Source organism: Seriola lalandi, unplaced genomic scaffold (genome assembly GCF_002814215.2).
Source record: "Seriola lalandi dorsalis isolate HSWRI2012SDOR001 ecotype SW California unplaced genomic scaffold, Sedor1 jcf7180002054883, whole genome shotgun sequence".
NCBI classification, from domain to species: domain Eukaryota; kingdom Metazoa; phylum Chordata; class Actinopteri; order Carangiformes; family Carangidae; genus Seriola; species Seriola lalandi.
In genome coordinates this window covers 3,926,908-3,943,249 of record NW_019525658.1, presented here as the reverse complement: position 1 = coordinate 3,943,249, position 16,342 = coordinate 3,926,908, and the positions used below count along the sequence as shown (strand labels likewise).

The window sequence follows — 16,342 nt, the reverse complement described above, 5'->3', positions numbered from 1 at the left end:
ATCATTAGCTATTATTATTTTCAAGGTTCTTATAATCTCATTAATATGCGATAGACTGTGGAGCTGAAGTGTCATGAGAGAAGTTAAATCATTTAGATTCAACTTAAGTAACATGAAAAGTCATGGGATCACCAAATAGGCTACACCCACCATCTAAGAGCTCTAAATCAAAGTGCTGCACAGGTCCAAATTTGCAAGCCAACACCCACCCACACAAGCTTGTTACTGGAGGTGACCAATTAATAACCACGACCCAACTCGTACCCATAACATTAATTAAACACAAAGGCGGCACAGTCATTCACTTTAAAACTCATTCAGATTGTATTTACATGGCGGCTCTGTGGTTATCTGCCATTTTGCACAACGTTTTGTCCCATTCAGATGTGCAACGTGATGTAATGTATAGTGACACAAAGATCACTAAATTTGCAGTTATGATCTGTCCATATATTTAAACTAAGAGACCGTTGCTACAATAGTCATTGCAGTCTCGTTTCTGGAACGATGATAAACTGATGGGTGAGAGGTTTTCTCATAGACAGTCACAATAAAAAAAAATCTTGATGAACTGGTTTAGATGCTTAAAATCTGTGCTCATCCTGTCAAACTATTTCATTGGGATGGAACGACCATAGACGTGGCTAACATTGCCACGTCTATGAAAATTCATCAAAGAAAATGAAATAATATAATAGACACAGTTTTTCCATATTTATGTAAAATTTGTATGTACATGTAATAGGCAGAAATGCACCACATTCAAATCTGCAACAAAATAGTGCTAAAACGGACCAGCAAAACAAACCAGAACACAGAGTTGGCAATATTTGCACTTTGATAACTTTTGCACGTTTAAACACGTATGACTACAAGGCGTTTTCCATTTACTGATGAATACTGATTACTGCAGTTAGACTGGATGCAGAGAAACAGCAAAGTGGTATCTGCCACACAAGTCTACACATAATCTCGTGATGCAGATCGGTGGTTATGATTCTCTTAAGATTTTTTTCAAGTCACAAAAAAAAAATTTAACAATGAAGAAATGAAGCAAAGGAAATCATCAAAATTGAAGGTAGTGCAGTCTCTAGTTTGACAAAACAATCAGCTAATGGCAGCACTCTCTCATATCTCTGTCAATAAGTTACTCAACAGGAACCCTATCTGGAGCTGCTCTGTACATTGCGGCTTTTAAAGCTCAAAATAACTGCAACTGCCAAATCTGTAGACTAATCAGTTATTTTATGATTTATTATATGATCAAAATTAGACAGATTTAAAGGAATAACTGGACATTTTTCCTGCAAAGACTCTCATTCCTCTATGCTAAATTTGAAGCTAGTACCAGCAGATGGTTAGCCTACATTAGCAAGACTGAAAACTGGAAGGAACAGCTAGCCTGGCTCTGTCCCAAAAAAAAAAATCAGTCTCCCAGCACATCTAAATCTCACTAAATACCAAGTTATATTTTATTCATTTAATATGTACAAAAAACAAAATGTAAAAACAACAATTTGTGTTTTCATGCTAGCCTTTTCCCCCTGCTCCCAGTCTTTAGGCTAATGCAGGCTAACCATCTGCTGGCACTAGCTTAATATTTACTGTACAGACATGAGGGTGGGATCAGTTTTCTCATCTAACTCTCGGCAAGAAAGCAAATAAGTGTATTTCCAAAAATGTCCAACTATTCGGTTCAGCGAAATCCACTGAGCTGCAGGATGAAAGAGTGTAAGAAATTATCTACATACATATAGTGGAAATGATTTCAGTGAGGAAGGGCTGTTACTACAATGTCCTTTTCTTAAGCAGAAGAAAAAGAAGGAAACCCAACCCTTTAATTATCTGTGGTGTCATCACTCACCACATTTGACTAAAACTTGATAATGGACATTTTGAAGTATATCTGTAAATATACAAAGATATATAGATATATAAACAGGACAATAGAAAGCAAAGTTTGGGATTTTAATGCTTAATGCAAGTTCATATGTAGGATGAGATGCGACCAAGGATGGAGGCAGGGTCATATTATTTGAAGACGTTCTCGAAGGCGGGACATTTGTAGGTCTTGAGTTTCTTGATGGCCTTTTTGAACTCTTTACTGGACTTGTCCCACTTGTGGATGCCCGTGAGGAGGTACTGCTTATCCACCTTGCGGCCCATGATTAGATACTGGTTTCCCAGGTTGTCCAGCTGCTGGCAGGGGCAATCCGCGCCGTTCTTCAAGTACAACACCAGCTTCTTCAAGTCCTTCTTCTTCAGGCTCCCCGCTTTCAGCATCTTCTTCCTCTTCTGCAGGATCACCTTGCGGTCCATGTTTTCCCGCTTCACCTCCTTGATCTTGGCCTTGAAAGCTGCAAGTGGACAAAAGGAGAAAAAACACACCACGGTTAAAGGTGACTTCTTGTACAAAATGTTTGGGCTAAGTACAGTGTTGCCTCTAGAATTAAAGGTGTCACCCTCCCTGCTACCAAAATAAAACATGGTAAGGAGTGGCCTCTCTCTCTTCAAGGAGGAGAAAGTACACCAATGTGATTCTGTAAAGCACTGAGGGGGAAACATATGGATGAAAGTATCACACTTCTTTCTCTTTGTTATCATATTAGGCTGAATTACATCATCCATAGCAAGACCAACCTTTTCAATGTAGGTTTCAGGTCATTTAAAGAGCACTGACAGGTTCATGTTTCCAGTGTGAATGTCCGGCAATTTAAAAAAAATAATAATCTAAGGGATCAGTATCAAGATTATTAGTTTATATTATGCATTTATGGTAAAGAAAAATTAACATGATTCAACTTTTTTTAATCCCAAATATTATCAGCATCAGCCTCAAAGATTGGGAATAATTATCATATAATTAATTTCCCCAAAGCTTTTGGGAAATTGTTGCTGCATAAAGTAACCATAAAACAACCATAAAGAACGTCTGATCTTGGAGAAATCTGTGTATTTCTCCACATTTATGCCAATATCATAAAGAAATCCAATATTATTATAAAGCAGTGATATTACAGGGATGATTACCACAGTATAAATGGGACAGTAGACACATTAATATCATCTGACAGTACACAGCATACAGCATATCTCCCACTTTTAAATTTTAATATTAAGTTGTTGTTTTTTTTATCATATGGCCTTTATACTTCAAAATGTAGGAAATTAAAAAAACATATTTAACAGACAGGTTTATTTTAGTGGCAGCTTAACACAGATCCTATAGGTAAATGAAGGGCCTATGTACACCTTATACAAATGAAAGTCTCCTGAGTACATGATCAGATGTAACTAAAGAAGAAGTTGAAATCTACCACTTTACAATCATAACACTATAGATCAACAGATGCTGTATTTTACCGACTGAATAAGATACTGCAGTTTCTTGAAACTTACAGGCCGACATGTACAATAGCAATCAACTATTATCAACCAATATATCGACCCGGACAGTTTATCTAGCTCTACACTACAGCTGTTGTGGATTAATGTTCTCTTGTTATATCACTATGATTTTAAAATAATACCCTACAATCTGTTTATGGTTTTGTGTGGAGACTTAATTGAAAATTCATGATTTGAAATGTTTTAATATGCGGCCAGTTGTTGCAAATCCTGTTCATGCAGCAGAAACCTAGTAATAATGGGGTTCAGGCCAACATCTTATATAAGGCAATATCTGTTTCAGAGATTGTCTGATACTAAATCCAAGAGCCATGTGTGGCATCAAAGACCAAACAAAAGCCACTCAAATTCTCAGCCTTCCCCGAACACAGAAAAAAACATTGGATCTGACTGAGAAAGATAAATTGTAATTAGCGCTATGTAACACTGCATATGTGCACCTTCTTTCTTGGCTTTTACCCCCCCCCCCAATCTGTTTTTCAGATTGACCATAATACTCCTGATCTTTCACTAAACTCTATTTAACCTTCTAATCACTCTGTTTCCGCCAGTTCCCCTTCTGAAGTGGAGCACGAGTCAGACTTTGGTGGTCCAAATCTCCATATGCCTCCACGCATTACGTCCTCTCGTTTTCCACTGACATATAGTGATGTGTGTGCGGCACGGACGACCTTGTGACACGGGAGCACAAGAAAAAAAAAAAGCGCACCATGCCATGTCCAATCTAATTGACATAGCTGGTGTCGGGATAAATCACCGAGTCATGTCGGAGACGCAGTCTTGTGACCTACGGTGCAGAGAACAGCCTGATTGAGCATGAATCATTTTCACACTCCAGCAAAGATCTGGACTGATAAAACTACAACTTCTGTCTAATTTTCTCCACAGTTTCAGACACCAAATCCCTCTTGACTCACTTTTCTCAATTGTGCTTGACATAAAAACCTGAATTGGCACTTTAAGAAACTTCCAAACGTTTCATCTCTTCCTTTGCGCTCGCATCTCCCATTGCTAATTAAAGTGTTAAAAAAGAGCCGCCCTGTTTTTCCCAGTATTAAGGGTGCACATGGTAGGGATTAAGAGTTTTATCCTCTGTCTCTAGTCTCTCAAATGGTCTCCATGAGGAGGCTTAGTGTTCAGTGAAATCAAAATGGGCAGCATTCATAATTAGTGAGTCATAAAAGAGAAGGCCTGGCCCACCCCTGAAAGGACTTCATCTTGATAATTCCTCCATCCTCGTTAATCCTTTGACGCTATGAACTTTCTTTGCACCTCGTGTTTTTTGAGGCTTTAATCTCCTCAGCAACATCACACCGTACAAAGTTAACATCAAATAATTAAACTGTGTGTGTCAGTGATGACAATGTTTTTTTTTTTTCTTTTTTGCTCATGGCTGGTGAAACTGTCCCCGTTCGTGTTTCCCCCTTCTACCTGTAAGATTTCAAAAATATCCACACATAATGTGCATCAGAGCAGTGAGGTGTTTAAACAACAGCACGAAAATCTATCCAGTAGGTGGTCTTCACTGGTGCCGCTACACTCTCGAACGAGACTTGAATACATGTGATTGTAAACGTGGGCTGTAAAGCTCTGTTTCTGCACCGCCGTCGCCAGAACAAAGCTACCGTGCTCAGAGACTCGAGAAGAGATCGGACTGAACCAGCCAAAAAACTCACATTGACGCTGGAGCTGGATAATACAGCTGGAATCACTTTAAGGACGTTAATAAAAATAATTTCATAAAATAGCAAAAAAACAAATTCGGATTCAGGATGTTTATCCTTCACAATGTTTTTGTTGTGTGACCACTGAGCAATGCCCACCCATGTCTTCACAGTGGTCGGGGGCTGGTCAAAGGGGCTTCAATTACAGTGGAGAAGTAATGGTAAAATAAAAATGAAAACAAAAAAAAAGTCATTTAACCACTGGAATAACTATGCATTACACTACCAACAAGTTACTATAAAATGTAGTGATACTACTACTTTAATTAGTTCACTGCTCCCCAAGATCATCTATAATGAAAAATCATATGTACACAAGTAGCCAAGTGCTGCACTTAAGTAGAGCTTTCAGGCACTTGAGTATTTCCTTCTTTCTAATATTCCTGTTGTACTTCGCCATATTTATCTGACTGCTAATACTTAACAAGGCTTGATTCTACATGTAAAACACATGATCCACTAATAAGATTAGACCAATGCTTCCCAACCTTTTTGGCTCGTGAACCTTTCGAAATGACAACATCAGCTACTAGTGTGTACTTGTGACCCTCCATCGTACAGTAGGCTTTGGCCTTGTTGTGGTCACGAGTTTTGAGGAATTCAACCAAAAAAAGTGATTTTTCCGTCTCAGATTCTTTCATATGAAGTAGTTGTACGGGCCTGAGGAGAGAACCGTGTTCAGAATTTGACCAGAAATTAGAGAAAAGTTCGAAAAAAGTTTTTCAGTTCCTCTGCCGTTCTTGCTTGTTATCACCTCGTTAAAAGATCAACTACCAACATTAAAATACTGTTTGCATGTATATACCATTCTGTAAAGGGCCATTCTGCATAATGAGTACCTTAGCTGTTGATACTGTAGGTACATTTAGCTAATAATAGTTCTCTACTTACATATGTATGTATATGTTTAATGCTGTACATTGTCATATACAGTGTTTTAGCTTATTTTACTTCACTGAATGAAACCTGGGGGATAAACCTGTGGGGCACAAAAAAACTAACATTTTTTCTGCTAAACAAAAATTGACAAGGTTTATCTTTGCATTTTCTCTAGTTTAGCTTAATTACTAGAATTTCCCTGTTTGATTGAAGTGGTGATTAGGCTTCACAAGTAGATGTTGGTTTGATTTAAAGAGTTACAAACAGGGAAGGAAACCACTGTAATGCAATGAATTTTCGTGCATTATATTTACACAACAGACACTGTTGCTTTGGGCCAGACTAATTGTTTCATTACAATGTAACTGGAATCATAAAATTCAACAAAAAACTGAGAATAACATCATTTTATTTTAGGCTCTTATTTTGTAGACGCAAGTAGACGATTATAGAATAATGAAAACTAGATTGAGGTATTTGTGTAAAGTTAATATAGCCTGCGTGACATTCTTCTTTCAGCAATCTCAGTTATTCTGCTCCAGATTCTTCTCTCTGTTCTGATCCCTGACACCTGACCTGAGTTCCTGTGCCTCTTCCAGCTCCCCAGGGTGTCATAAACCCAGCAGAAGGGTGTGCACCGCACTTCGTTTTACAATAATGGAAACGCAGCTGATCCGATAAGCTGCAGTGATCAGTTCTCCCAGCGCAAGGCTTGCCCTGTTGTTTACTGCATCAGCAAAGGGGAGGGAGTCATTTGGCACCGACAACAAAGTGAGCTGACCGAGGCAGAGAGGAGATTTAATTGAGGGGTGCTGCAGTTTTTTTGGGACAATGAGGTACCGTAAAACCTTAAGCACAGAGATAAATTGTGGTGGGAACAAAGTGTTGAGTGGGATGAGCTGTAAATCTGTTACCAGCTGAGTGCCGCAAATAGGATGTGTGTGTGTGTGTGTGTGTGTGTGTGTGTGTGTGTGTGTGTGGGGGTGTGTGTGTGTGTGTGTGCGCACTTGTGTGTGTGTGTGTGTCAGAAGGAGAATGATCAGGATTTCAGAGAAATCAGGAAGCAGCAGTCCTCACTCGGTGAACTAAAACAACCTGTTACTGATAAATTAGCTTGAAAACACACATCTAATTTGCAAGAATCTCCTCCTCCTCCTCTGCCAGAGAAACCTCACATCCAGCCACCTCAAGTCAAAAGCTGCCGTGCTGCGGCGCTCTCTGCTTTTATCAGGATCAAACCACGTGGAAAAGGCAAACGCGCTTGTGCAATTGATGGTAATCAAATGATCGAAACACTATTATTACCAAAAAACACACTTAATTTCTACCTTAACTGAGAACAGACCTTTCACAACTTCCCGTAAGTGTGGTTTTCAGAGGACAAAAATGCTAATTCACTGCCAGGGAGGGGGATATTTTACACATGATTGGTCCGCACAGATTAATAAAGACTTCGGTGCAAGTCACTGATTCATTCCTCAAGCGTCTTTGTGGTTTTCCATCTCCGTGCTCCAAAGAGAAGAGCAGGGGACTCTATCTATCATATCTATTTTGTGAGGTCCTCTCCAAACAAAACAGACGGGCTTGTCTGCTATTTAGATTTTAAACACAGGCTCCTAAAACATGCTGCTACGTACCTTCGCTGTCCACTTACAGTCAAGTCATAACTAGCAGAATGCAATCAGGATGATGGCCTTATCTTTCGTTGGTGGGATAAAACACATCGTGATTAAAGCTGGGGATTTTTCCATCTACATGTTTTCATCTTCTTTAAGACAAGAAATTAACGTGTTTGTCTTCAGCTGCCGTTAAGATATATTTATAGATGCACTATTCTCCTCAGACCGAAAAACTGAATTCCATCAGCTGGAAAAAGCAACAAACAAATCTTTAGCCGAGCTGGTGAAACAACCAGTGATGCTATCTCTTGTCAGGCTGTCAGGCATTAGTTGTTTGCCCGCCGCAATCAACTCAGACTGAAATCACAGCGACGCTTGTTGCATTCCAGAGGAGGTCGCTCCCCTTGTGGGCTCAAACCTGCAACATAAGCAGCACAGTGTCTCATCCTCAGCTTGATACTAAATCTGTCTGTGTATCCTCACATGTCAGCTGGTCGGGAGACTTATGACAAGCAAGGAAAACAACATCTGTCTTCATCTGAGATGAAACAAGCCAATAATGTGCCACTCTCCTCTTGGCAAACCAGGACGCAGCCTGAAAAAAAGCGAGTCCCATCACCGCAGCATAAACAACAAGGCAATTCGTTAAACAAATGTAACTTTAAACTTTTTTTTTTTTCCTGAGAACTGGAACAAAGTCTGTTTCCAATGTGCATCCAGTCTATATTTGCTCGGCGTGGCACCTGGAATTCAGGCTGCCGCGACTTTCTTGGTGCAGCCAGCGAATAAAAACATAAAAGCCTCACGTCTTGCATCTTGTGTGCATCATGCACATATTATTCCTGGAAGTCGTCATAGTTGCAATTTAGTTGATGTTCGTGTTTTTAATTGATCCTTTTTTTTTTTTCTTTTCTCACACAAATTCCCAAACTTCTACAACTAAATCAAGCGCCGCCATCAGCCAAAGATGTTCGTTCCACCCTGGCTTCATGTTGTTTTCCGTCTGGTTAACAGTCTAGTTGGAATGAAGAGGCTCTAATGAAATTAATGTGTGAAGCCGGCTGTAGCTCGCGTTGTCTCTTTCTTACAAAAGGGGAAATGGCCAAATATTCCCACTTTCTCCGATTTTTCCATGTAAGAATTTGAATTCAAAACGCTTGATTTAGCACGGATCGCTAGTTTTCCCCGACCTGCGTTAGCGCGGACAACAACAGTAGCCTAGCTTAGGGGAACAGTGTTTGCAGTGGGTTATATGAAGGCCTGCTGTGTTTATACGCTGTGACTTTTGAAGTTGAGCAGATCTGATTTGAATGTCTTGTATTCATATGTGCAGAGGTAAAACACACTGTGAATAAAATAAGGAAGGAAAGACATTAGGGCGACAAATTTTTAGCAAAATAAGCTTTTCTCATTTCCTTATTTTCATGTGAGTGCGTCATTCGGGGTAAGGGTCAACTAAAGCAAAAGGGTTTTCATATCTATATTATTCCCTCAGAAAGATGTTTGAGGTGTGTGATTTAGAAGGAAAACAAACACACGGTTTGTCATTAACTGCTTTGTTTAGGGAAGAGGTTTAATGTGGATGTTCCCCCATGTGCAGAAGGTTTTCTGTAACAACAGTCCACCCAGACAGCAGAACAAACATCCCACTTTACTTTACAGCAAGGATCTGCCACATAAAGACTTTTAATGACCCCAATTCATTAGTCACAGAACATCATCCTTCACCAGACCAGACAGGCCTCACAGATAAAACCTCACATGAAACTTTTTACATTAAAAAAAAACTGCATCATTGATTTCAGCACTGAAAAATGGCCAAACACGGACAAGCATGTCCAGATACAGGGGTGCACTTCTACATACTTTACATGCTTTACATACTTTGTTAAGAATTCATGGGCTGTTTTAAAGCTTGAAGATGGCAGATACGGTTGATGCAATCTTATGCTGCTCCTCTGATTTTGTGCAGAGCTGTGATGCATGTCAAGGCTCATCAGAGTGGGCTGTGTTTTGTATGTTGAATGTGTGTGTGTGTGTGTGTGTGTGTGTGTGTGTGTGTGTGTGTGTGTGTGTGTGTGTGTGTGTTGGCGCAGTGGGTGTTTGGAGGACACTTACCAAACTCGCTGGCACACATGTGCTCCAGCATGGCGTCTGTTTTCATTTCATTGTCACATGGAGGGCAGATGGGAGAGTAACCTGTGGAAAAAAGAAGAAGAAGAAGAAGAAGAAGGGACATGGTTTGGAAATCAGTGGAAAAGAAGCAAAAATACAAGCTGCAATAAATCATTGATATAGTTTTACATTGGATTTATTCACATTTGGGATGCAGTCAAAAAAAGAAAAAAATCAAGGGGGAAATAAAACAGTCATTTCTCATTTGAAGAAGAGTTAAACTAAAATCTTTAAAAAAAAAAAAAAAAAATGTCACGTCCCTGCTCTTAGATTCCCATTTGAAATGATTTATTCTGCAAATCTCTGCACACACTGAACCTCACATGCAGAGATCCTATTCTAGTGTCTGGTGACCTGACCTCAGCGAGGAATGTCTTCAGCTTTTATAGCCGGCTCAGGCTAAGAGCTGCAGTAAACACTGGTCCTCGCTTTCTTACATTTAGACATTTTACAAAATGGATCTTTCCATAATACTCAGCAGCAATGTATACATGCAAAAAAAAAAAAAAAAAAAAAAGTATTAGAAATGTGGATGGAATAAATGGTAATGATATTCAATCCAGGCTTAAAGGAATGCTCTGACATTCCAAAAAAAAGGTAATAATATCCAGCTCGAAGACAAAAACCCGGCTGAAGACAAAGAACCAGAATATGTTGCTGCCAAGAAGTAATTCAGTCTACAGGCATATCTGCGAATATTTCACCAACACATTTTTTCAATTCTTTCTAATACCGCAAATGATCGCTTCATGCAAAACAGCTGAGCTTACTTTCCAAACAAACTTGGACCCGCAATGCGATGGCGGCGTCCTGCAGCATTTAACTCAAACCCGGCTGCATTTCAATGTCGCAGCGTGGACCCGGATCGATGGAGCAGAGGGGGGGGGAAGAAAAAAGGGGGGGAAAACAAATAGTTTTCTCTCCATCGCCAGTTGTCCATTACATGTGTTTAACGAAAGCTTGTGAAAGTAACACCCAGGTGTAAAGAGCTTGTGAAAACAGACACTGTTTACAGAGTCATGGAGTCCCCTTTTCCTATTTGAGCCTATGGTTCCTCCTTTAAATCAATTATCACCAGCCTGCATTCAGCAGTGTTAGCTGACCTCTATTAATGATAATTAAGGAGAGTGGCTCAGAAGATTATAGGCCTCTTTTGTTCGTCTTTGTCAACCTTAAGATCAGATATTAGCACCTCGAAGGAGGACTCTCATGGCAGAAAAGAAAATTCTGTAACGGTCTTGAGTGGTCCGGCTCCAACAGGCCTGACTCTGTCCTGCGGGAGAACGCCGGCTTTATTTATCACCAGTGCTGACAAGAAATGATAACAGGTGATGTCTGGGGAGCGTGCAGCTCTGTGTGGTCCCCTTACCCCTGAGAAGGGAGCTCTTTTTCACAAAAATGGGCCTCCGTCCATACCACCATGTCAGTCAGTAACACCCACCCCCCTACTCTACACACACACACACACACACACACACATGGTATACGTCCCCTCTACAGATACAGTGAGCACTGTGTAATTGCTGGAAGATCCACAGTCCCTTCCATTTACAGCCAACATGAAAATGTCTTGCAGTGGTGTATTTACAGCTTAAGAATGAAATAGAAGTAAGTTGATGATGTGATGATGGAAAATCCCCTCTGTTTTATGGTCAAAGTGAATGAGGTGGTTGTACTTTCTCCCCCTCCCCTGGCGTACACCTCACCTAAGCAGCCGGCAGGGACACGAGCACAGCGATCGAGCGCTCACACCAAAACTATTCTGAATCAGGCCGAGCTTTATCTTCCCCAGACTTGTTGTTTTTGTGCATTTTTCAGGGTTTCTCTGGTATTTGTCAGCTTGGCTCATCAGGTTAGCGCTGGAACACAACTTCTCTGGACTATGTTACAACATCTTCCCCCACTTCACTCCACTGATGCTGCATGAGGTGTCTGAGTCTGCTCCACACCAACCCACACACATTCCCGGCAGGTTTGGGGAATCTGCAGTGATAGACGATAAGCGGCGCCCTCGCTCACCTACAGAGTGTGCTTTAATTCACATTATTTGGACAGTGTGTTTTTTCAAATCACGTCTTCATCTCCCCGTCTTTCATCAGTCTGAATGCTTGTGTTGGTGATGGTTGGGCAGAAAATGGGAATTAATAGATGCATGTATTCACTTCTCACTGCTGGACTTCCTCCCAGCATTGTCCTCCAGCTTCAACAAACACCTTGAAATAAATGACTACCATCTGTTACAGCTTTTTCAATATTACAACATCACTGCAAGTCAATAGCGAGCAACTTCCACATCCACATTAAAGCCAAGGTTTATTCAGCAGGTCTAAGAGAAAATGTAACCGCATGAGACTGAGGAGCGTGAGGGGAGGTGACTTTGTTAAAATGGGATCAAATCCAGCTTTTTCACGGCTGATTTTCTCCCCAAAAGGTTGTATTTGGTTTGTTTGTGTTGGGATTTGCATCTGCAAACACACCTTCCCCCCTGAAATAACATTCTCAAGCCCATTTAACTGCACCGGTGTCGACTTTTACACAGTGGCAAAAGTGGAGGCTGTTTCTCGCTCAGGTAGCTTCTTCTGAATGTTTAGAGTTTATTGTTTGTTATATTAAGAAATCCTGACTTTCTGCATGTTGGCTAAATGACAAAAAAAATTAATCGCCAGCGATTCTGTTGACCAATTAATCCCATGAGTCGTTTAGAAAAGAAAAAAAATCCAAATATGAGCTGTTTCCAGCTTCTAAAATGTGGTGGTTTACTGCTTTTATCTGATTTATATCATAATCAATTGTTTTTTTTTTTTAAGTTTTGGACAAAACCAGACATGTGAAGATGTCACCATGGGGTCTGGCTGAGCTGAAGCAACCACTGACAACACTGAGGCCGTGTCCTGTGTATTTTTCTGTGAATCATAGCAGTTTAGCAAACTGGACACAGTTTATGTTCCAAAATTAAAGTTAGACTTTTTATAGCAGGGGTTATTTTCAGACAAAAAATTAAATTGGATTACTTCTAGGCCATGTTTAATTTCTGGCAGAATTTGGAAAGCTTTGAAACAGCATTTAGCCAACATGTTGCACAATCAAATTAACAGAAAATAGAACTGAACATTTAACTAAACAAAGTAAGAAGAATGTAAATAAATAGAAAGTTAACTTTTGTCAAGTAGCTTAGGTCTGTTTCAGAAAATTCAGGTTATGGCCTCGTGCCCTGGGAACTTATTGGGGACTTTTCATTGTTTCCTGGTAGGCTATTTTATAGACCAAAGGATTAAATCAGTTGGTGGAAAGTACGATGAGATAGTCAGCAGATTAGTCAGTAATGAAAATGATAAACATGCCTGCCTAACAGGAAAGCAGGTTTTTCTAACCAGAGAGGGCAGATCCTCCAAGTTAAAAGACAGAATGCGTCGTTTACCCTCGGAGGACTTCCTCAGAGAGGATCTTCCCTCCATCCACCACCATCAAGTTGTTGTTGAGAAAGACACAAACCCACAGATGTCCCTGAGGCACTGACCACCAAAAACACCGTGGTTTTTTGTTGCGCACCCCACACAGAGCTGAGCTGAAAGAATGTTGAAACAGCTCCAGACTCAGTGGACTCGTCTTGGGAAACACATGTTGAAAAACGCAGTGATTCATAGAGTGAGACTGTGAGCTGTAAAGTGCTGTGATTTACCTGTCGGTTTGGTGGCCTCGGTCGCATTTGGCTGCGTCATGGCGATGCACACGTCGTCCTGGGGAAACTTGTCACAGGTGAGCATCTCCGGCCAGGGGAACCCGAACGCCTCCATGATGGGGGTGCAGCCGTCCCGCACGGCCTCGCACAGCCAGCGGCACGGGTAGATGGGCCGCTCCAGACACACGGGCGCAAAGAGCGAGCAGAGGAGAACCTGCGTGCCCGGGTGGCAGTTCTTGTGCACCAGGGGCACCCAGCTGCTGGCCTGCTGCTTCGCCTCGGCCATGGTCTCGTGCTCCAGCAGGTTGGGCAGCAGCATCTGGGTGTAGCCCACGTTGTGACAGAGCCGCAGGTCGTCCGGGATGTCCACGCACTGCGGGGGCTTGCCGTAGCTGCGCCCGCCGTTGTACGCGTCCGACTTCCAGCTCAGGTACTCGTACTCTGACGCTCCGCACGCTGACACGAGCGCCAATGTCACCGTGAGCCGGATCATCCTCCAGAAAGACTCAGAAGTGGACCTCATGATTTCTCTTTGCAACAGCGACGCGAATGCAACTGAGTGCGGGTTAAACGGGCGAACCAAGAGACTCACTTCATGAAGAAATTCACAACAAGAAGAAACAAATGCAGAAAAACACAAAACAAAGCTGCGCTCTGCTGATCGACGTGCGTAAAACGTGCCGAGTTTCTGGTTTTGGGTAAAGTCCACAGGCTCTCTCTTCTGGCTGCAGCCCCGCCGCGCTCCTCTGGTGCGTCTGTCTCCTGCGAGAGTTCGGGGAGGTACAGCGCTCTGCCTGTGCGCAGCCTGGAAACCAAGAGGTTGTAAAGTGCGCTCCGGCCAATCGGAGTGCGCCTGAGCCTTTTGGCACTCTGCTGTCAGTCAAAGCGCTTAATTACCCAGTGTGTAAAAACTCTCCGGGAGCCTCCCTACTCCTGCCTATACTCCCCTGCATGTACTTCTTTTGACTAAACAAAATACTCAATAGAGACACGTTCATATAAACCCGGGATTCCGGTTAATATGTGAGTTTGTTAGTTGTGCAGAATAAGAGTGTAAAGTTTATTACTATATATATTATGTAGAATTTCCGGAGCTTGCTTTCATTCCAGCTCTGTAGAACAACTTGTGTCTCATGAGGATGATGAGGTTGCCCCTGTAATGTGAGGAAATCCTAATTTCATTCATATTTACTAGAAATATCCCTACAAGGAGAACAGCCTAAGTCTGTGACTCTGATGTATTATCTTCTCTATTACTATAACAGTGGAGTCACAGAATAAACACACATTTCTCTTAAAAATAAATACCAATGGTTTAAAAACCCAGAGGGTTGTTTAACAAAAGTTAGGCTCCAGCTGTTATGAAGCTATTTCCAGAAACCTCAAAGAAGAGATTCCCAAACATCTGGATGAAAAAAATAAACTTCTCCACCTGAGAATGATTTAAATCCCTTTCTTAGATCTGTCTAGACTGCCGCAGACCAAACTGGTGAGTTTTGATCATTCACATTATTTAGTTTCAATAAAATGTAAATTGGCATCAATATAGACAAATACATGAATCAAACTTTTGTTCACATATTGGTTCGGCTGCACAAACAGAGCGTGGAGATGAGTCTATTATGGCTAACAGTTTTGTTGGGACAGGGGGGAAAAAAATCTGTTAATTCCTCCAGAACAACAGGAAGCTCTGCAGCACTACCCTCTTTGGTTTCTGAATGATGACATGATATTTATTTTATGGAAAATCTGATGCTGAGCTCTGTGGCTCAAACAATGTCAATACATGAGACTCACGCACTGGGTGCAGGGTTTACTTTCATTCCAGTGGCTCCAGAAATGTGTCACAGGGAACACAATGAGTCCTCGAGGAGCCTCCTACGCAAAATGAGGAAATCGTATTTTCACTAATATTAAATTAACTACCACAATCCCTGCCAGAGAATGTGGAGACTTTTGTTTGTTCAGCTCTGAAGTGCTGAGCCGAGTCATATCCGACAGTAAACAGCCGCCTCGAGAGGAGTTCTTGGGTATATTATCTTATCATACGGGGGGCTGGTGATCTACTGCAGCTCGGTTTGTGTTTTCTGCACATGCAAACACTGTGGAAGTGCTTCTTTATCCAACCTAATTACAAACTATAGGCCAAAGTCAATTTGCTGAGCTGCAAGTGTCCATCTCCTCCCAGCTTTGCCTCGTTCCCTGATAAGACTGAAGGTGTGAAATCCCTCTATTTATATGTAGAACAATTTGCATTCCATTGTGTTGTTAACAGTTCTTGCAGAGCAAGAGAAAAAAAAAACAAAGCACTTAATTTGATTTTAAGTGTGGACACAGCAAACACAGACCTTTCAGAGTAATAGCTTTGTTAATCTTTATCAAATCAATGCATTTTACAGCTGCCTCCTCCGCAGAGGACACTGCTCACCTCCACGTTTTCTTCTTCTCTCACTTCTTGAACCGAAGCCAGGAGAAAACATTCTCCAACAGCATGCAGAATGTTAAATGCATTATGCAGTATGGATGGATGGTGACAGATGGCACCATAATAAAAATCTGACCGTAATTTTGCTGAATGCAAAAGATGAAATGAAAAATAAAAGTGTCAAAAAAAAGCTGTAAATCATTTTGGAGCTATAATCAAGTCAGAATCAGGGTGATGTGAAAGGTGAAAAAACAATACAACCTTAAATATCTCATCAGGTCAATTATGAATCAACTCAGCCCTCTACACAGCAATCTGCATGCCAGACTGGTGATATGTGTTGAAAAGAAGACCAAGTGATTCTCCAAAGTACTTTACACAAAACACTTCTGTTAACATTTCAAATTAACGGTGATGGTTTAATAAGGGAGGC

The 16,342-nt window shown here is 41.2% G+C and overlaps 1 protein-coding gene across 1 annotated transcript; it reads right to left on the bottom strand.

Moving 5' to 3' along the window:
• Nucleotides 1–692: 692 nt before the first annotated feature.
• Nucleotides 693–14,311, bottom strand: sfrp1a (secreted frizzled-related protein 1a). Its single transcript, XM_023397780.2, has 3 exons — nt 13,485–14,311; nt 9,749–9,829; nt 693–2,357 (listed from the first exon to the last, which is right to left on the bottom strand). The coding sequence occupies exons 1-3, from the start codon at nt 14,005–14,007 to the stop codon at nt 2,032–2,034; spliced, it is 930 nt and encodes a 309-aa protein (XP_023253548.1). The 5' UTR covers nt 14,008–14,311; the 3' UTR covers nt 693–2,031.
• Nucleotides 14,312–16,342: the final 2,031 nt, after the last annotated feature.

Excerpts from the sequence above, each read along its gene's own strand:
- sfrp1a (XM_023397780.2), bottom strand. The coding sequence starts at position 14,007 with ATGAGGTCCACTTCTGAGTCTTTCTGGAGGATGATCCGGCTCACGGTG. Across the intron at positions 9,830-13,484 it reads CGAGGCCACCAAACCGACAG|GTTACTCTCCCATCTGCCCT; the intron begins GTAAATCACAGC and ends TTTTTTCCACAG. Across the intron at positions 2,358-9,748 it reads CATGTGTGCCAGCGAGTTTG|CTTTCAAGGCCAAGATCAAG; the intron begins GTAAGTGTCCTC and ends GTCCACTTGCAG.